Source organism: Mytilus trossulus, chromosome 2, assembly GCF_036588685.1.
Source record: "Mytilus trossulus isolate FHL-02 chromosome 2, PNRI_Mtr1.1.1.hap1, whole genome shotgun sequence".
NCBI classification, from domain to species: Eukaryota; Metazoa; Mollusca; class Bivalvia; order Mytilida; family Mytilidae; genus Mytilus; species Mytilus trossulus.
In genome coordinates, this window is record NC_086374.1 from 19,967,198 (window position 1) to 19,989,715 (window position 22,518).

The 22,518-nt window shown below is 30.6% G+C and overlaps 2 protein-coding genes across 3 annotated transcripts; one reads left to right on the forward strand and one right to left on the reverse strand.

The window, feature by feature from the left end:
- Positions 1-325: 325 nt before the first annotated feature.
- Positions 326-8,491, reverse strand: LOC134706704 (calaxin-like). The gene is made up of 7 exons (XM_063565883.1): positions 8,297-8,491; positions 6,272-6,418; positions 4,959-5,066; positions 3,991-4,076; positions 2,735-2,800; positions 2,277-2,381; positions 326-1,687 (listed from the first exon to the last, which is right to left on the reverse strand). Exons 1-7 carry the CDS (start codon positions 8,370-8,372, stop codon positions 1,634-1,636), a joined length of 642 nt encoding a protein of 213 aa, XP_063421953.1. The 5' UTR covers positions 8,373-8,491; the 3' UTR covers positions 326-1,633.
- Positions 8,492-8,560: 69 nt separating this feature from the next.
- On the forward strand, positions 8,561-21,967 carry LOC134706703 (glycylpeptide N-tetradecanoyltransferase 2-like). Of its 2 annotated transcripts, none has more exons than XM_063565881.1 (13): positions 8,561-8,738; positions 10,284-10,596; positions 11,204-11,342; positions 13,047-13,177; positions 13,717-13,808; positions 14,275-14,391; positions 14,810-14,980; positions 15,257-15,365; positions 15,917-15,988; positions 16,531-16,629; positions 20,030-20,194; positions 20,869-21,006; positions 21,314-21,967. In XM_063565881.1, exons 1-13 carry the CDS (start codon positions 8,638-8,640, stop codon positions 21,332-21,334), a joined length of 1,668 nt encoding a protein of 555 aa, XP_063421951.1. In that variant the 5' UTR covers positions 8,561-8,637; the 3' UTR covers positions 21,335-21,967. The 2 variants fall into 2 exon arrangements, with proteins under 2 accessions (XP_063421951.1, XP_063421952.1); XM_063565882.1 differs by having other exon boundaries at positions 8,604-8,738; positions 10,287-10,596.
- The last annotated feature ends 551 nt before the right edge of the window (positions 21,968-22,518 follow it).

The window sequence follows — 22,518 nt, forward strand, 5'->3', positions numbered from 1 at the left end:
TTGGAAGGCCATGGACATTGAACACATTTCATTTTTTACTAGATTCCCACATGATGAGTGTGGCCAAGTTTGGATTAACACAAACAGAAGACTAAGCCCAGTGATGAGAAAAGTAGAGTAGCTATCAGATTTATTTTCAGGAGTAAATTACATGTAACAAAATGGACCTCAAAGGATCATGTATATTTCTATATCTAAATATGTTTAAGAATGGATGAAAGTTGCCAAGTGACGAGAAAAGCTTTCTGGCTTTACATTATGTGAACTATTTATTATATTTAAAGGTTTAATGTAATAATTTCTGGCAGAAAAAAAAACAGAACTATTATAAACTTTATCAATAAATTTAATAAAGATAGGCAGAAATCTAAGAGTAAAATATAGAACTGTGTAAAATATCAAATAATATTGTACAACCTAAAGTTGTGCAGAACACATATAAAGTGACTATTTACAGAAAATATAAAGTTACATGTATGGATAATATTATTGTATGGAATGTATAACATCTAAAATTGCAGATTAACATTAAAGCATTCAATGTCATTTAACATCTCCAAATATCATAAATATATGCAACTGTTAATTGTTATTAATCAAGTAAGATGTCTTCTAGAGTAATAAATCATTTTGTCATAGATACTGTAAATAAATAAATTGTTACATGAAAAATTAAGAACACAAAAACAGTAGATCAGTAATATCTTATGTTTTGTTTGGATGTATTGTTTTCTAATCTTCTGAATTTTAATAGTCAAAATTAATGTTATGTGAAGTGAAATCTCTAGCATTATTCCAAACATATTATTTTTAGGCGCTATATTGCAAAATGTACTACAGATGGGAGATAACTCTGCAACCAAGCTACAATATATTTACACTTGGGCTACAATAGACAAATAAATAGCTGTTGGACTAATACAAATAACTTTGAAATATGAAATAAACATAAAAGCATATGGAAATATACCATATTGCCAAAAAAAACATGAGAGCTTAGTAAGGTCAGTATCAAGAAATATGAAGCACTTTTCAAAAGTAGAAAGTTATTTACCAAATAGTAAAATTGGCAGTTTTAGACCATTAAAATTCGATTCCTTTAATAGAATATTTCAGATCTAAATAAAAAAAAAATTAAGACCATTGCATGGACCTACAACATTTATAAAACATAAGACAATAAGAAAGATGACTTAAAAAATATGTGCATAATATTTTTTCTGCTAATTTAAAAAAATCACCAAACTAGCAAATATTATTGCAATACAAATTAATTTAATAGTATATATATTTTATAAATATTTTTCATTTGTCAATAAAAAATTACAATAATAGTTTACAACTGACGATTCCAATTGTATCAAATACAGCATTTGCACTATTTGGGTATATTAATGACCTTATTACTCATTTAAACCATTTGAATTCATCTGTGGGTTTAGGAAAAACAATGACCCATCAAAATCTGCCACTAATTGTTGTTAATTTACTGTCAAATGCAGAAAGAATACAATTTTTCATTTACAAGTGAATTTAAAATCATCAGTGCAGAGTATTGCACCTACTAATTAGCTAGCAGATTTTATTTCATAATAACAATTAAATAACAATGATTGTCACATAGCCATCAATATCACAGTTTCTTTGCTTGTCCTTCACAAATCAGTGTTCTGAAACAGTCCCTCATCTGTAAAAGAAATCAAATTATTCTTTCAAAATGTTGTTATGATCAAAGACTCTAGTCTCTGATTTTTTTACCTATATTTTCTCATATAAGAAAAGATACTAAACTCACATATTTGAGAAATGTCACCTGTTTGCAAGTTTTCCCTATATTTTGATTCTGCGTTAGTCTATCTCATTGAAACTTGTTATAATGTAAAATCTATATTATCAGCTGTTTTTTATAACTATATATTATTATAAATTTCATGTTGCTTGCACATGATGATGTTGCAATTTAAATGTGCTATAGCATAATTGTGCTTATTGCAAATTGCAATAGATGTATTGATCTTTACTTATATGCTTAAGCAATGGAAATCACTGAAAAAAGTAGCTGCTCAAATATATTTTTACCTAAAATGTCTTGAGAATAGTTGAAAGAAGGTGCAAATTTGACCAAATAATTCAATAGTGCAAATGTAAAATCTTCATTCATGTTTATAAATTTACCCTATAACATCAATACCCGGTACTATAAAAGGTGTTCAGAAAATAAAAACAAATGATTTTCTCATATTAATGAACATCTTTGTATAAAAAATCTTTCTTACTTTTTGTGAAGGGAGACATGTACCAAAGGCCTCTATCAATAATGGTTCCTCTTTCACTGATGTGGTAAAATCTGTTAATGAAACTCTGCCATCATGGTCACGATCCTGTCAAGAATATACAATATGGTAACATTTCAACATGCATTTAAAAAGATCATTTGTATGTTAAATATACACATGTATTATGAATTTCTTTAACATATGATTTTGTAAGACTGTATCTAAGAACAGTGCTTCTTAACATTAATGTCATAAAAGATACATTTATATTTGAATTGTTAAAATATTTATTTTATAAGCAAAGCAGCATAATTTTAGGACTTAAGAATTTAAAATGAAATAGTTTACTAAAAAAAATAAAAATTTGAAAATATAAATAAAATGTATGTGACTCCAGATAAATATATAAAACTTATACTGGGAACAACCTTGACAATATTATACCAACTATAGCTTACCAATTTCTTTAGAATCAATTCTACTAACTCTTTAATACTTTCATCTGAATCTTCATCATGTGTTTGCTGAAAAAAAGAATTATCAAATGTACTAATCTTCACAATACCTCTAAAGACCAAGATTAAGGTTAAATTGGGAGTATCAACTTAAAAAATAAACAAATGACTGATCTTACAGACACTGACTAATAGTCTAATACTTTCACATATCATGATTGAATTTCATACCTATCACTGAATATTTAGACTTTTGCTCATAGTATCTGGGATAAATTAACTCATCGTAGATACCAGGCCTTGAAGTCATAAAACTTTCGAGTCTGTTTTTTTGTACTCAATGAAAACATTGGACTTCCTGTTTTGAGCATGATATTTGTACTCCGAGCACTGAGCAAAGTTTTACAACTTCAACCCCAGGATTAAATTTTGTATTTACGCCAGACGCACATTTCGTCCACAAGAGACTCATCAGTGATGCTCGATTCCAAAAAAGTTAAAAAGGCCAAATAAAATATAAAGTTGAAGAGCATTGAGAACTAAAGTTCCTGAAAGTTTTGCAAAATACAGCTAAGGTTATCTATACATGATAAACAGAACTTATAATGAAAATTGAACAAAAAAACATAAAAACAAGTCCAAGCCAAAGGCCAGATGAACCCTACAAAACAACATGAACATAATGCAATCTTTATATACACTGAAAATGGTTTGCCTATTGCTTATAGTATATGAAAAATGAAAATAACCATGACAACTTTACTTTGATTTATAAACCAGGAGATTGTGTTAAAGGTCAAATAAACCCTGCCAGACAGACATACAAAGGTAATGGAATCTCAAATGCTGAAATGGATTTTAGGAGAAAAAAAATGTTTTTCTGAAAAGCCAATTCGCGGGAAATTCTGTTTTTTTGCATACTGACTATGCGCTATGGACTTTGCTCATTGTTGAAAGCTGTAGGGTAACCTATAGTTGTTAATTTCTGTGTCATTTAGTTTCTTGTGGAGAGTTGTCTCATACTATATCTTATTTATATATATATCAACTAAATAGTGTTTACATCTTTATCAGCAGTCAGTCAAGCTCAGTCAAATTTAAGAATAGATACATGTCTTACATCACTTCTAATAGTCATAGATTTTTGTTTACATTACATTTATGCAATATATATATGGTGTTTTCACATGGAGGACAAATTATGAATATTGCCACAGCTCTGCCTTAATACAAACTACTAGTCCTTTGTCTAAACTAACCTTTACTAAGCTGTATTTCAGAAGCTGGAACATTTCTTCTCTTGATATGTATCCATCTCCATTTAAATCATACACCATAAAACAAACTGTAAATACATTAAAATAGGTGTTATTTACAACTATGAGTGGTAAAAATTTGTCTTCAATTGAATAATGAAAAAAACGAAATTGTAATTATATATTTAAACTATTCTAACAGACAATCAGGCCAAATATGTGGAGAACTTATAATTCCTGAGACATTTTACCTGTCTTTTAAACCAAATATTATACAGGTAAGAGCTTTGTCTGTACCTATTTTATTGTTTGTCCTTTTCTATACTCTTTGAATAATCCATTGATCAAGATTAAAATATGGGGAGTGATGAGATGTGAACAAACTTGTTCATGTGCCTGTCCTAATTCAGGAATCTCACCAAGGACAGTTGTCTTTTGTTATATCCCATGTCCTATTGAATGAATACTTTGTCATTTAGAATAAGGTTTTGAACAATTTTTGGGTTTCTCTTAAAATTGGTCATTATATTTGTTGAATGACATTGTTGTTGAATGTTGTGAATGTTGACCTCATGATATTTCCTGGTTATTTGTGACATTAGGTTGCTATTATTCATATTCCATTTCATGAAATATTTGTTGAAAAAGATAAGACTGTTAGTTTCCCTGTTTGAATGGTTTTACAATTTTTTACAGGTAATTTTTGGACCCTTTATAGTCTTGCTGTTCAGTGTGAGCAAAGGGTCTGTGTTGAAGACCGTACTTGTACCTAAAATGGTTTACTTTTACAAATTGTGACTTGGATGGTGAGTTGTCTCATTGGCATTCATACCACATCTACCTATATCTATTATAGTACAAACATATTTTAACGTAACAATATTGAATTACTTTAAAAACAAAGTTTACAGACAGATCTGTGGCTGTTATATTCATGCAATAACAGACTGAACAGACTGATGTTGACTTACATTTTATGACAGATTCAGGTTCTGACTGATCAATAAAGGTAGATAATCCAGTCACCCACTCTTCCTGGCTGATATAATTATCACTGTCTTGATCAAAAGCTCTGAAAACTAAATATTTGTACAAATAAGTGTGATTTTCATACACATCATTATTCATCTTAAGAGAAAAGTAGTAAAAGTCATTTGAAAGTACTGAGTAGAACACTTTAAAAATTAAGATGGGAGATAACTGTTATAATTTTTTCTTGTTTTTAATGTTATAACATGACATGCTTGTATTTATGCAAATAAAAATAAGCACAATATTAGAAATCAAAATATTGTTTGTTTGCAGTATACAGATCAACCCTTGAAAATCCACTAGACTGGGAAAATTTTATTGCTTTTAATTTGAAGAATTTTTTAATACTTCAATTGACATGATTCAAACCATTGGGGTATTTACATAATTGATTCAATCAATGTTGATGAAATCACAGATGATGATGTAGCAAATATTAATAAAACCAGTTTTCAACTTTGTCTTGAGAATTACAGAATGTTTCAAGACAGACCCATGGGAACCAGTGTCAGTGGTTAAACAATTCGACAGGCTGCCATATTTTTTTATAAATCAATGTGCAGACAAAAAATTGAATAATAATGAGACAATCCCTGTAAGGAGGAAGGACGCATTTGAAATGTTAATGGGTTTGGGGGCCTGCACCACTCAGTGCAACTTTTATCTCTTACAATATTAAGTATTTTTTCAAACTGTGTGGCCTGTATGAATAGAATTCGAATATGAATTCCTTAAGAACTATGCTGCAAATTTTTTTATGCAGTCAAAACATTTCAGTACTGACCATTTACTTTTATAGGGGGCTATAGATTTCAGAAGTATAAGTATTTTTTTGGTTTAAATGAAGCCTGGCATCAACATATCTTATAACCTATATAACCTTATAACCTATAAATCCTGGATATTTATTTTTTCAACCTTCCCCTGCATCTCTTTTTTTGTTAAAGGTAAAACATATTGTACTTCTTTTCTTTTCTATAGTTAAATGGCTAGTCCCCTTTGTACAACTCCAGAATAAGGAACATTACATAGATATGAGGCAATGTAAAGGGGTATGGTTCAATGGGAATCTACATGTATATAAAAACTAACTATAACCCCACCATCTGACAGTGTGAATATTTCTTTCAACAATTCTTTTTTTCACCAGAAATTTGGATTGTGTAACTTCTTGTTTAAAGTTTGTTTTGGCTGATAAAATAAAATACTGAAAAACTTAAATGTGTAAGGCTACACTTGTCATACATTATACCTCTATCCAACAGAATATCATCAGTCATTTCAAAGTGTTGATGGAGTAAGTCTCGGAACTTGGATCTGTCAATTTTATATGATGGAGGAGAATTTTTCACCAGCTCTTGGTACATGTAAATCAATTTCTCAATCTCATGCTTCTTAACTGAAAAGAAATGCATACTTTTAAATGATGTAAAAAGTGGAAGAATTAATAATTTTTTAATAATGTCATTATAAAAAAGTAAAATCAGATAGCCCTATAGTTACACTACAAGCATACTTCTTTCTGTTGAGGTTGTCATAGTAGACTATGATTCATATTTGAAGATGGTGCATCAGATTTAATGATAATGATTGAATTATCTGGTCAAACTGATTTTTTTCCTTCTACTTATATGGACACTTGATTTACCTTTTAAGCATGACCACAAACCAAAATTACAAGTTTGATTGTACTGTTGAAAATATCCCTTTACCTATATCTAGCTACATGCACTAGGCCATGTTTAAAATACAATACAGTTTTAGAAATAAAATGTAAACGCGCACTTAAAGAATACTGTAAATATTTTTTTTAATATAGGAAAAATTGAGTCTGGTAAACTTTAATTAGTCTAAGATTTTTCTGTTTCCATGTTTTTTTTTTCTCCACATGCAAAGCTGCAATTGATTTAGATTGTTCTAATTGAAGTAATTTATCATGTTCACAATCAGTTTAATCACACTCTCCCATTTAGAGACTGTCTATTAACTGAGAAAAACTGTTCACTTACATGTACTATATAAATATTTAGAAAATTTATGATCAATCCTCAATTTATTCACTAATTACGACAATCCAACATTTAATTTACCTGATCCCATGAAATTTTACGGTTAAACAAGAAGCAGGTATGCATACACTAACAAAACCAATTTGTTGTATAGTCACTGCAATCCCGGGCTAAAAAACATGAAATTCAGAGGTTTTGAATTTAAAGAAATTTAAATCCCGCCATATTGAAATTCGAAAAAAAGAATTTTGGATTCCAAAAGGATCAATCCCAAGCTTAAAAACACCAGAGCCCGAGACCTTCGGTATCAGGATCGTTCACCCTGATTACATGTTCGCCCTAGGTTCGTTCGCACTGAGTTTGTTCACCCTGATAGTCCGTTCGCCCTGGGTTCGTTCGCCCTATATCCATTTATGATATGTATATGTTACATTAATGAACGAAATAAAAATTTATATATATTGAAATTTATGAATATCTATTAAAAGTTGAATACAGAATATTTGCCAAATTTATATTAATTAAATAAAATTCTTGGCTGCATTGTTACACTTTATTTTCTAATTACTTTTAATTACTGTTGATGGAATTTTTATTGCTGATAAGGTATCATTTGAAATCTTTGATATCACTGATTGCTGATAAGGTATCATTTGAAATCTTTGATATCACTGATTGTTATATGAATTGTCTTTGATGGATTAATAATGAAAATAACATTTTTCTCAAAATAAAATAGTCAGCTTGGATGGGTAAAACACTGATGACAAGTGATCAATGTACAGCAGTGTGACTGTGTTTTTAGTATTTGTTTTACTAATAGTAATTCAATTTAGTGAATGTACAGAAACTTATAACCTAGTCCTAGTAGCAGCTATAGCTATAAACAACATGATACATCATAAATTTTCGGCCGAATTGTAGACTGACTTCAACACATTCAATTAAATACACACAACGCAACACTGTACTAAAACATAAAATCAGGGCGAACGGACTTGGGGCAAACAGGTATCAGGGTGGACGGACCCGGATTCAAGTCCTCCCCCCCTCAGATGTGATGTGGCGGCCAAATAGCGCTTAGTGGTGCTGGTCGGTAAATAAGAGTAGGCCAACAAGTGGGACAAGTTAGTGGGTGGGAAGTACGGCGAGTTGGTCTAGGCGATTTTGCTATGGGTAGTTATCTTTCTTCCCAAGTTCCTCTGGAAATTATAAAGTGAGCCAATAAAGGTATTTACAACAACAAAATGAATCATAGAATGACATACAATTACAAGTGTGCTTCTTTGTTAGTTTTTCTATCAGCTTTGTTTGTTCTTGACGCTTGCTGTTGTGGTGAGACATTTCTATCGATGAATATTTTCCTACTGGGAAAGGTGAAAGTGATTTTTGGCGTTATGTTGTCAAGCAGTTTACACATGCGCACTCCTTATTTCGTCTGCGGGTCTACTTTCCAAAATAAATAATAATTTATCTGCATAAACTCGTTTTACTTTTAGAATATATGTAAAAAATATTTTAAATTTAAATACAACATTTTTGATAAAATGTTTCTAAGTTTATAATATTGACCAATAATTTAACTGCAACAGTGATAGAAATTTGCAGCATGGCGGATGCTGATTCTCTGTATGACATGAGCTCAGATCAAGAGCAAGATCTGAGCGCTGCAGATGCAGATGTTGAGGAAGACGAAGCGTCTGAACAAGGGTACATTACTTATGTAACAGCCGAACTCCCAAACATAAATGAATTATTGAAAATTTGTTGGTTGCAACCTGAAAACTTGATAGACCCTACACCAAAAATATTTTAAAAAAAACCCTTCGGAAGTATGTAATGTTCTTCCGGCCTAATGTGAAAATAAGATATTTTCGTTTTGTGACCAATTACTGACACATTAAATCTCCTCTTCTGATCTTTGCAAAGAGTACAATTATTATGCAAGAAAATTATTATGCATAGATCAGATATATAAATAGATGAGCTGGCAAGTTTGTGATTTTCAGATGTAGTTTACAATTAAATATGTTGAGTAAATTTGCCACCTATAGATAAGATATTTGAAGTACAAGTGAGTTCTTTACCAGAGTGAAAATTGTACACGCAAGACTTTGATATTTACATGGGAGACCATACAGTTTCAACAGCGATACACATAGTTTTATCTAAATATTTAAAAATAATAAATTAAAATTATGCACTACCGCTATGTAAAATTTTTGTTTTAAGTTCATAATCACAAATTTGTTATATTTCACTGTATACAATATATATGTCTTCACAAAGCAATGCACAGTACAAGTGACGTAAACTTCAAGGTGTTGAAGGCAGTCATTATGAAGTAGAAGTAGAATAAAGAATACGGTATCAGGTCGGTTCGCCCTCAATACACTTTCTCACCCTACACCTTTGCACCTTGCACATTCACACCCAAACATGAATGGGCACGAACAGACCCGGACATACCCGTAGCCAGGGGGGTTCAGGGGGTTCAATCAACCCCCCCTTGAAAACAAATAAGCACTGTTAAAGTCAATGTTCTGTTCGAATTGTGACTTAAAGTCGAGTTTGTGAGTCAAACAAACCCCCTTTTGAAATTCCTTGCTATGGGCCTGTCGGATTTACAGAATACATCCACAAAGTCTGTAGTCTTTAGTGCTCTTCACAGGTAGTTTAGTCATAATGGATCTGGGGCAGATTTTTTTAAAGAGGTGGAAATAGTATGAAAGTATGGGTAATCCTATGCATGTTTCCAAGCAACTGCTCTGTTTTAATGTCTGATGTTTTCTTGTACTTTTTACACCATTTTTTACCTCCATTATAAAAATCTTCCCCCTAATTCAATATTGCCAAACTTCCTGCAATGAGCCCATTTATTGATAAGAAATCAGGTCATTCTGTCCCCAAGACTGAAGTCAATTAGACCCAAGTCATTCACGCCCCACTTTGATATGACTAAATATTTTACATTACTTTCACAAAAAAAATTATATCTTGATATAGATCTTAATGTACATGTATCCTAAATAATATAATAGAATAAATGCTATAGATTCCAGATCTCCTGTACTAGCTGATTGCAATACTGGTATAACCCTCTTACAGATGGATATCATTGAAGCATCATTGCCTTGAAAATTCATCTTGCATAGTCAAATACATACGTGTAAATATGTATTGTGAATGTTTTAAGATATTTCAATAGAATGGCTTGAAAAAGATGGGCTAACTTAAAGAATATTTACTTTATAGGAGATTAGATGTAGCATCCAGGAAGAAACATAAAAAATATTTAAAGAAAAGAAAGCATAAGGATATAGAAAGATCAAGTGGGGATTCAGATGGTCAGATGATGAATGATGATGATGAAACACATATCCCTAATGCCAATAGATTGCCTGTCATCTCAAGCAAATCAGATCAAACTTCAGGAATGGAGGCTGATTCCGAGAGTCAAGGATCAGGATCTAAAGGTTCAGGAGAAGGGAAGAGAGATATAGAGAATGATGAAGTTCTTATGAATGCTGGTGGAGCATCTGGTCCTATTTCAGAAAATGCACCTGATGTGAGTATTTAGTGTATATAAAGATATATGTTCAGTGTGTGAAATTAATGGTAGATTGGTAGATGGAGTCTACCTAAAATTATACCAGAATAAACAGATAGCAATGATTAACCTGCATGTACCTTCATGGATGTAAAACACTTTGTGTTGTTTAAATGATAAATGATATATTAAAAGCAGATGCTAAGCCAGCGTTGCCTACCAAAAAAATTGAAATTCCTTCCATGATAATGATGTTCACTCTTTATTTTGTTCATTTATAGCAGTCAATGTTCTTTATTCTAATTCAAATTTGCAGCAGAGGAAATGTTAACATTATATGACTGTGTATCAAAGTCTTAATTTTGTTATTAAATTAATTTGTAGTGAAGGAAAAATTAGTTATTTTATTGGATAACTGAGATTAAAACATTATAAATTTTTTGAACTGCAAAAGGAGCCAGATCAGTGTCTTCTGTTATGTTTTAATCATCTGCCTTGTTAAAACACACTCATGCCTATTGTTTTATATAAATTTCAGAAGTTTCTACAAATGTACGTGTACGTATATCTTGTCAAGTAAATTTAATTAATTTATACATTTATTTTCTACTGTGCTTATTTACAGCCGTCGACTTTGAAACTTCAAAGAATCCAGAAAGCAGTAGAATTGTTGACCCTTTCCTCACAAGGAGCACCAAAAAGCATGGAAGAGGCAAGCAAGAAGAGGTACCAGTTTTGGGAAACACAACCTGTTCCTAAAATAAGTATGTTTATACAATTGCATAAGAATTGCTTTTAGTTCAAATCATTTTCTCAATCAGCATTATATTTAAACTGATACAAACTTGTCTTATATTAGGGTACACATATTGGCAGTTAATTGTAGTTAATTTGATGATTTTTAGATTCTAACATAAAACTGTGATTGACAAGCATTCATAGATAAGAGGAAACATATGTAGCTTGATATTAAAATTGAAAATTATGGTCAACTTTGAGGAATATTACACTTGTTGAAGTTGTCAATGTATGATAGGTGCCAGGTAGTTGGTTTTCTGAGCAAGCCAACAAAATGAAGAGATACCAGTTGGTTGATACTACATTTTCAGGGCTCACGCTACCAGGCGAAGAAGTCGCTTTCCAGACTGTCACTTCGCTTTCCCTGACCCCCAAAAGCGAAAAGAAGTCGTCCTGTTCTTGACGATATTCGCTTTCAGTCGCTTCCGTCATCGGACATTTTCAATTTTTACCAAGTTGATGAAACATCAATTTTTTATTGATATTAAAGAAATTTAGACATAAACGATTCATTATCTAAGAAAAGAGGTTGAAGCATTGTCTTTGAAGTCTGTAGCAGGTTATTTGATGAAAATACAACTTGTTATCACTTCGTGCATTTCCGCTTGTTCCGGTGTTTGTTACTCGAAAACGTACATCAACCTATATTTCGGCGGCAAAATAAGTTTGTTTCTTCATTTAAACTTGATACAAGTTGCCTCCAGTAAGTGTTTAATCCATTTATTGCATTATAAACGTAATATTCCCTTCCAAATAACTTGTCAAACATCGTTTATTTTTGTAAATTTTCTTGCATTCCTCCGCCATTGACCGATTTCTTAACTACTGATCTCAACCGGACGCACGGATGGAACAGCTGACAGAAGAATATTGATTTCAAAGGGGAAAATTACGTATTCCACACGAATTAAAAGACTTTTGTTTACATCTAATTGATTGGTGTATATAGTTCTCTATATTTTTTATGGATTGTTTCAAACTATTGATTAAAGTTGTTTAACTCTGAGACTATCATGACTATTATACTAGTCTATTATCAATATATTATGGCCCAGCTTAATAACTTTTTTTTTTTTTTTTATGAAAAACACTGATTTTCATACACGAGATAGTCATGATAGTTTTGAATTAAATTGTAATTGAAATATTATAATTTCTTTACCTTTTTAAGATAAAAAAATATTTTTTTTAGTGCTAGATACTAAATATTTAATTGGTAGTTTCTCACAAGAAACTGAGTAAAACTTAACAACTTTTAATTTGAAATGTTGCTTTAATTGTATACTCAGATATGAATTGAACATTATACAAAGAACATTATTTACATATGACCCTTTATACTATACATGCTATTGTATAATCCAAACATTGTAGCGCACTGCGCGAAAGAGCACTTCTCTTTCAAATATCACCACTTCTCCCTATCAGTTTCAAAAAGAGAAGTCACTTCTCCCTATAATTCTGAAGTAGTGTGAGCCCTGCATTTTGCATAATTTTTGTTGATTTAATCAGATTGAAAACCAATTGGTAAATATTTTCTCAATATTTAGTTTTGTCAGATTTTTAATTACTGTTAATTTTTAGGACTGAGTAAGGATATTCCCATCTTGTGTTCTTAGTCTTTACTAAAACTCAGCAATGTTTGTATGTACATTTATATCATTTTTTAGATGAGAAAATCCAGGCCTCAGAAAACCAAGAGATAGAAACTGACAAACCAACTGAGGAAATCCGACAGGATCCATACTCATTACCAGGAGGTTTCCAGTGGGATACACTAGATCTCAATGATCCTTTAATTGTAAGATGTCACAGAGTACTAGGAAAATTAATACATTAATATAAAACTTGTGTGGCTCTAAGAGAAGAGTTTAATTATAACTACTACACTTTATGTACCTCAACATCTCTGCATCTTGGCATTTTATGTAAATAATATAGGTGAAAATCTCATTCAACTCTAAGCCTTGGCTCACATTGAACAGCAAACCCTAAAGGGCCCCAATGTAACTAGTGTTAAACAATTCAACCAGGAAAACAAAGCGTCTATTTATTTTAAAACAAGAAACTAGAAACACCCATGAACCACACCAACAAACAAGAGGCTCCTTTAACAGGATAGTACATGCATAAATTTTCTATGAGTTTCCAGTTTAAATGATCAGTATGTTGAGACAAAGAAAATGAATATATACCTAGACATCAGCTGCTAGAAATATCTTCATCTTTGCTGCATATGGTATGAATATGTTTTATTTTTGAATTATACAACAGACTTGGCATCTGTAAATTATTTTTGATGTTCACTTTTAAAAGGATGATTTTAATTGTTTTTAACAGTTAAAAGAATTGTACACATTACTGAATGAGAATTATGTAGAAGATGATGACAACATGTTTAGGTTTGATTACTCACCAGAATTCTTACAATGGTAAGTTGATATATCATATTTGAATTAATTACTCAAGAATTCCTACAACAAAAAGCAAGGATAACATGCAAGTTTTTATTATGCATCAGAAAATAGCCATTATACAATAATCACCAGATTTCTTTTACTGTATTGTGATTCATTTTTATGGGTGTAAAATTTAATGATTTTCAAACCCACAATATAACTTTTCTCAACATTTACAATCCTGGTTCATTTCACCATTTTTGATTCCAATATAGATCATGTAACGTCCAACTTAGCTCAGCTTATGATTGTAAATTTGTATATTTCTAGAATTAAGAGCAGATTACATTTAAAATTCCAATAATGTTTAAGTCTAGCATATTTTAATTTTCATTTGACAGAATTTAATCATGTCAGTCTCTGAATTATAAGAAATGAGCGGACAAAAGATTTTTATATCTTCTTTTATAATGAGGGCATGAATCTGTTAATGTTACAGGGCATTACAGCCTCCTGGTTGGAGAAAAGATTGGCATTGTGGTGTACGAGCTTTGAAGAGTGCAAAACTTGTAGGATTTATCAGTGCTGTTCCAGCAAATATTAAAATATATGAAAGGTAATTCCCTTAAAAATTAAGATTAAAAAATCAGAATTTCTATCCATGATATTTTAAGTTAGATATATTTGAATGAGACATTGGTATAATAAGAATTTGGTTAATAAAATTCAGATATTTTTGGTCTTATAAATTAAGAAATTTACCAACCTGAACATTCCTGTCAATATTTAATGACAAATAAGTGCGTTTAGATAAATGTTTTGAACAAAATAAACTGTATGTTTCTTTGTACATATAATACCAATAGTTTTAGGATAAGTGATATTTGAAAATTATTACATTTGCTGAAAATCCACTTGTTCGATTTTGAGTTCCTTTTCAAAATATTTGTAAAATATTTGAAGTAAAACCACAGAAAATCAACATTTCTCATTTGTATTTATCTTGCATCTTGAAATTTTGTTTTACTTTTTAGAACAAAACATTTAGTAGAAATCAATTTTTTGTGTGTTCACAAGAAGTTACGATCAAAGAGAGTGGCTCCTGTGTTGATTAGAGAGATTACCAGACGTGTACATACACATGGCTTATTTCAAGCTGTTTACACAGCTGGTGTAGTACTTCCAAAACCGGTGGCATGTTGTAGGTCAGTACAGTTCTATTTTACTTTTTCAGCATGTATTAGGAATTTGATTTATGGTTAATTTTGTATTAAACCTTTTATATATTTAGAAGGAAAAAAAAATTTTGATAACGATAAACATTCTGATACTCCGCTTCAACTTCTAAATCATGAAATAAAGGCAAGGCATTGTAGAATATAATATATTCTTTGAAATGATATTTTTACAAAAAAAATTAATCTGTAATTGTTTTGATGTAGAACTGGTGACTAACTTGACATTTTGGTTTTACATTTCAGATATTGGCATAGATCATTAAATCCTAGGAAATTAATTGAAGTAAAGTTTTCACATTTAAGTAGGAATATGACAATGCAAAGAACATTAAAGCTTTACAAGTTACCTGATGTAAGTTATATACATTAAAACATTGGTTTCCAACATACTACTTGTTGTGTCACCTGACAACACAAGTGACACATAAGAATCACTTCTGTTGTCCTTAGTCATCAATATCATAGTTGTCTTCATTGCCTGAGTCGCACTTAATTGTAATCTACAACGGAATTATTACAGGCTTGTCTGAGTCACACTTAATGGTAATCTACAAAGGAATTATTACATGCAAAGATCCTACAACAGGACATGAAGTTGTCCACCTATTATTTTCAATTTCTTTTCCTTGGAATTTCCAATAACAGAACATAAACCTAGTAATTTCTGCTGATATTTTTTTGGAGAAGGCAAGTGACACACCCCAAGTGGTGATTGTTGATTTAAATTGATGTCAGATGAGTTTTTCAATTTCTCTATTTTTCAATTAAGATTCAAGTGGTGAAAAGAAGTCTTTATAACTAGAAAAGTTAATTCAAAATGTTTGTTTGGCTTACAATTCAGGAGGTAATGATGCAACATATTTTTATTTGTCATAATATTTATATTCATAATTTCTGTTTCAGGCTCCCAAAACTCCTGGTTTTAGGAAGTTTACACCAACAGATGTTCCTGAAGCTTATAAATGTTTGAAAAAGGTAAGTTATAATAGAAGGTTTATATATTATGTAAATTTGTTAATTTGTTTGACCAAGTTAGTTGAGTGCGATCTCAACCCTTTCCTTCTTAATCTCAATAAGTGAAAAAACATATAGGAATATACAGTGAAGAGAAGTTTAGGTGTTCTTAAGTCCAATACTAGCATAAAGACAACAAAACTGGTTCAAGCCAAGCAGTAGTAAATTATATAGTACTGAAGAGTGCTTAAAATAAAAGTTTTGAACAATTTTTGATTATTTACAGTAAGTAAACTCATGTATAAGGTTTACCCTTGTGCGTCCCAATTGATTTCCCTTCTCTTATTTATTTTGCCTCAATCAAAAGTTGAACTTACACACAACAATGCAACAGTATTACCACCTAACAGATCAGTTTCAAATTTTTTTCTTGATGCAATGACTTGAATTTTTACAATGGGGTGTGTTTTCTTTTATTTATTAAGTGTTTTTGTTATATATAAAGACTAAACATGAAATATTTTCTATATGTACTGTTAATTACCATACAATTTCTTTTACAGTATTTACTGAAGTTTGATTTGGCACCTTTATTTACAGAAGAAGAATTTAGACATTGGTTTATACCTAGACCTGGAATAATTGATTCTTTTGTAGTTGAGGTAAGAAAGAAGATTTAGCAATGTATCTAAAACAATTTTATAGCAAAACATTTACTTTGTCATTTCTTTCTGAGTTGAAGCAAATATTTACTACTTGATATTTTACTAATCTTACCACCTATACATGGATGATTGTAAATTACCATTCAAGAGTTAGTGTCTTTGATATATTGGAAAAGTTTTTATGAGTTCCATGCTATTCATAAACATTTTTTGCATATCATCTTCAAAATAATGATAGATATAGATAGAAACTTGTACAGGATATAATAAGCAATTAAGTCAACTTGGCTAAAAATTATTAGTTGACTCCTTTATTATTGGTGTTAATGCCCTTTCATGACTTGATGATGATTTTTGATTAAATTTTGAGTTTTTTGCAAAATATCTTAAAAAGTATAACGTATTGATAGAAACTATAAACAGAAAATGATTAGTAAGACAAGATCTGCTTTTATTTCAATATTGTCAATTATTCTGAATCTGTAATGGATAGAGTGATACTTTAGAGAAACTTTGTTATATTCTGTCAGAAGATAGAGAGATACTTTGTATATTCTGTCAGAAGATAGAGAGATACTTTGTATATTCTGTCAGAAGATAGAGAGATACTTTGTATATTCTGTCTGAAGATAGAGAGATACTTTGTATATTCTGTCAGAAGATAGAGATTTGTATATTCTGTCTGAAGATAGAGAGATACTTTGTATATTCTGTATGAAGATAGAGAGATACTTTGTATATTCTGTATGAAGATAGAGATACTTTGTATATTCTGTCAGAAGATAGAGAGATACTTTGTATATTCTGTCTGAAGATAGAGAGATACTTTGTATATTCTGTCAGAAGATAGAGAGATACTTTGTATATTCTGTCAGAAGATAGAGAGATACTTTGTATATTCTGTCTGAAGATAGAGAGATACTTTGTATATTCTGTCAAGATAGAGAGATACTTTGTTATATTCTGTCAGAAGATAGAGAGATACTTTGTATATTCTGTCTGAAGATAGAGAGATACTTTGTATATTCTGTCAGAAGATAGAGAGATACTTTGTTATATTCTGTCAGAAGATAGAGAGATACTTTGTATATTCTGTCAGAAGATAGAGAGATACTTTGTATATTATGTCTGAAGATAGAGAGATACTTTGTATATTCTGTCAGAAGATAGAGAGATACTTTGTATATTCTGTCTGAAGATAGAGATACTTTGTATATTCTGTCTGAAGATAGAGAGATACTTTGTATATTCTGTCAGAAGATAGAGAGATACTTTGTATATTCTGTCTGAAGATAGAGAGATACTTTGTATATTCTGTCAGAAGATAGAGAGATACTTTGTATATTCTGTCTGAAGATAGAGAGATACTTTGTATATTCTGTCAGAAGATAGAGAGATACTTTGTATATTCTGTCAGAAGATAGAGAGATACTTTGTATATTCTGTCTGAAGATAGAGATACTTTGTATATTCTGTCTGAAGATAGAGAGATACTTTGTATATTCTGTCAGAAGATAGAGAGATACTTTGTATATTCTGTCTGAAGATAGAGAGATACTTTGTATATTCTGTATGAAGATAGAGATACTTTGTATATTCTGTCAGAAGATAGAGAGATACTTTGTATATTATGTCAGAAGATAGAGAGATACTTTGTATATTCTGTCAGAAGATAGAGAGATACTTTGTATATTCTGTCAGAAGATAGAGAGATACTTTGTATATTCTGTCTGAAGATAGAGAGATACTTTGTATATTCTGTCAGAAGATAGAGATACTTTGTATATTCTGTCAGAAGATAGAGAGATGCTTTGTTATATTCTGTATGAAGATAGAGATACTTTGTATATTCTGTCAGAAGATAGAGAGATACTTTGTATATTCTGTCTGAAGATAGAGAGATACTTTGTATATTCTGTCAGAAGATAGAGAGATACTTTGTATATTATGTCAGAAGATAGAGAGATACTTTGTATATTCTGTCTGAAGATAGAGATTTGTATATTCTGTCTGAAGATAGAGAGATACTTTGTATATTCTGTCTGAAGATAGAGAGATACTTTGTTTATTCTGTCTGAAGATAGAGAGATACTTTGTATATTCTGTCAGAAGATAGAGAGATACTTTGTATATTCTGTCAGAAGATAGAGAGATACTTTGTATATTCTGTCAGAAGATAGAGAGATACTTTGTATATTCTGTCTGAAGATAGAGAGATACTTTGTATATTCTGTCAGAAGATAGAGAGATACTTTGTATATTATGTCAGAAGATAGAGAGATACTTTGTTTATTCTGTCTGAAGATAGAGAGATACTTTGTATATTCTGTATGAAGATAGAGATACTTTGTATATTCTGTCTGAAGATAGAGAGATACTTTGTATATTCTGTCAGAAGATAGAGAGATACTTTGTATATTATGTCAGAAGATAGAGAGATACTTTGTATATTCTGTCTGAAGATAGAGATTTGTATATTCTGTCTGAAGATAGAGAGATACTTTGTATATTCTGTCTGAAGATAGAGAGATACTTTGTTTATTCTGTCTGAAGATAAAGAGATGCTTTGTTATATTCTGTCAGAAGATAGAGAGATACTTTGTATATTCTGTCTGAAGATAGAGAGATACTTTGTATATTCTGTCAGAAGATAGAGAGATACTTTGTATATTCTGTCTGAAGATAGAGAGATACTTTGTATATTCTGTCTGAAGATAGAGAGATACTTTGTATATTCTGTCTGAAGATAGAGAGATACTTTGTATATTCTGTCAGAAGATAGAGAGATACTTTGTTATATTCTGTCAGAAGATAGAGAGATACTTTGTATATTCTGTCTGAAGATAGAGAGATACTTTGTATATTCTGTCTGAAGATAGAGAGATACTTTGTATATTCTGTCTGAAGATAGAGAGATACTTTGTATATTCTGTCAGAAGATAGAGAGATACTTTGTATATTCTGTCTGAAGATAGAGAGATACTTTGTATATTCTGTCAGAAGATAGAGAGATACTTTGTATATTCTGTCAGAAGATAGAGAGATGCTTTGTTATATTCTGTCAGAAGATAGAGAGATACTTTGTATATTCTGTCTGAAGATAGAGAGATACTTTGTATATTCTGTCTGAAGATAGAGAGATACTTTGTATATTCTGTCAGAAGATAGAGAGATACTTTGTATATTCTGTCAGAAGATAGAGAGATACTTTGTATATTCTGTATGGAGTGCATGCTGTTATACTTTTTATGGTGATAGACGACACTACCTCTTGCAATGGTCATGACTACCAATGCTAACACAATCTGCTAGGGAAAGCCAACAAATATTGTTATTGAAAAACTGAATACAGTGTTGTCTTTTTAGTGAATTGAAGACCAAATATTTTTACTTTCAGAGACATGGTGAGGTGACAGACTTTGTTAGTTTTTATACTCTGCCATCTACTGTAGTCCACCATCCTGTTCATAAGACATTGAAAGCTGCCTACTCATTTTATAATGTCAGTGGTAAGACACCATGGTTTGACCTGATGCAGGATGCACTTATAATAGCTAAGACAGTAAGTTTGTATTAAGAGATGATTGTAGTAGAATATCTATACAGTCACACTTTCCTTAGCAGTCACCTCAATTCAGTATATACATATGTTTCTGATGGTCACTTTTAAACCAACTCAAAGGTATTTTATGTGTAATTTAACTCCCTTGGGCGTTTACTTGATTAACATTATCTGCAGCCATTTAATTTTTCACACAAACTCATCATTTTAACCATAAACAATGTTCGTTTTAATTTTTTTTAATACCAATATTCAGTGTTCAATACCAAAAGACAAAATGGGAGTCCGAGCTGGTTTGCCACAGAGATAGCTGATTTGAGGAGAATTTTTCATGTTCCACTCCTTTCTGTTTCCACAGAAAACTGTATCATCTCCTCCATGATTTAGAATCAAGACAACACAACTTTTAAAATATGATTAAATTTCTGAAGCCTTCGTTTTTGTTATGGAGTGAACTATGAAAAGACAGTTTATTTTAAACTTCATTTTCAGCACTGATATTTTTCACTGGATATTAAGCAATCAAATAATCACTGCACATTAATTGTAATTTTAATCTTGCATCTCAGTACATGTACTGCATACATAAAATATACACATAAATGCTTAATTTACTCTTCCAGATTCTACTTGGGTTATACCACAGCTTAATATAATACGGTTTTCTATTTTAGATGGGGTTTGATGTTTTTAATGCCTTAGATTTAATGGATAACAAACAGTTTTTAGAGAAGTTAAAGTTTGGAATTGGAGATGGAAACTTACAATACTATTTATATAACTGGAAATGTCCACAGATGAATCCAGAAAAGGTGAGACTCTTGGGTCATTGTGTTTACCCTGTCTACAGTACAGTATTAACTAATCAATTAAGATCATTAAAAAAGTTATGTTTGAAATAAAATTATCCTCAACATATTTACAATTAACAAGTCAGAAATGTTAATTTATAGAATCATTTGTTTAAAAAAAAAAAGATGATCATATATGTTACTAGTTTACTTAGTCAAATTTACCAATGATTTCTTTTAACTATCATCATTTACTATGTAAAAATGGCTATGGTTAGTGGGGAAAAAAACTCTGTTTGAAATAACTTTATCTTGTTTTTCATTGTAGATTGGTCTAGTTCTTCACTAGCATTAACCAGTAGAAGTCATATGTCCTGTGATTTAGAACTTTAAGAACTCCTGAAGTAGATCTGATTTACTTACAGAATCAAACCAGTTGTGCATTTCATTGCTTCAAAATACTTGTGAAAGAAAGGTGAAATAGGAGATACAAAAACATGTGTTGTGTTTGTTTTTATTCTGATATTAAAATGTTAGTTTCTATTGAAATTGTGTGAAGAAGTAAAGGTGATCACGCTTGAATAAGAGTTTTCCACAAGTATTTAGTTACTTTATTACTGATGTTAAGTGTGTGTGTTGAAAAGAAAGGGAAAGTTATTGAATGGATTAATGAAGTCTCCTGTTACATCTTTCACATAAAATGGCTATAAAATGAAGTCTCCCTTTACATCTTTTTCATGTTTTTCATTGAATGACTTAATGAAGTCTCCCATTACATCTTTTATATTTAATATTAGTGAAAGTCAGATATGGTTGTACAAGGTTGATAATTGTTTAGGAAGTATTGTTTTTGTATGTATTAAGCATTACAAATCATGTCACCCAATCATTTGCAAGCATTATATAACTAGTAATACATATTGTTTGGGAAAGGTACATATAAGTTTGTCTTATATCACATATATCAGATGTAAATGGTATTGTATAAGTCTAGGAGGGTAACCGATTGGGTTTTGGTATTAAGTTTTTTCACAAACTTTTCAAAAATCACAATTTTGGAGGGATGGGTAAAACTTGAATGTGATTTTCACAAGCTCTAATTATGATAGCATTTGTCATTTTTATGTGCCATGATGTGTTTAATAGAAATGTATTAATTTCCAAGCTTCCATCCACTGTATTCAAATATTGACAATTTGATATCAGATTATTTATTACTATAGAAGGAAACATTTCAAGTGAGAAAAAACATTTTGGAATAAGTTCTGGTTTATTAAGAATTTCAATGACCTGTACATGCGAGGTCAGTATTTGACCTTTATGTGGTAGCTCAGGACCACCTCTACCTTACATGTTAAAGTTTTAGTAAGCATGTCCATCTTGACAGTCACATGACTTTTATCAATCTTAATATTTTAAAGAAATTCTCTAACCTTGTTCTTTTTAAAAAAAATCACAGCTTAATTCCCTGATCATCGATTTAGTCCAGGAAGGCAAATAATAACCTAATATCTGTTATATTCCTCATTTAAT

Coding starts and splice junctions, on each gene's coding strand:
- LOC134706704 (XM_063565883.1), bottom strand. CDS start 8,372: ATGTCTCACCACAACAGCAAGCGTCAAGAACAAACAAAGCTGATAGAA. Junction 4,077..4,958: donor ACCTGAATCTGTCATAAAAT/GTAAGTCAACAT, acceptor ATGTATTTACAG/TTTGTTTTATGGTGTATGAT. Junction 1,688..2,276: donor CATGTCTCCCTTCACAAAAA/GTAAGAAAGATT, acceptor TTTCTTTTACAG/ATGAGGGACTGTTTCAGAAC.
- LOC134706703 (XM_063565881.1), top strand. CDS start 8,638: ATGGCGGATGCTGATTCTCTGTATGACATGAGCTCAGATCAAGAGCAA. Junction 11,343..13,046: donor ACAACCTGTTCCTAAAATAA/GTATGTTTATAC, acceptor ATCATTTTTTAG/ATGAGAAAATCCAGGCCTCA. Junction 13,178..13,716: donor ATCTCAATGATCCTTTAATT/GTAAGATGTCAC, acceptor TGTTTTTAACAG/TTAAAAGAATTGTACACATT.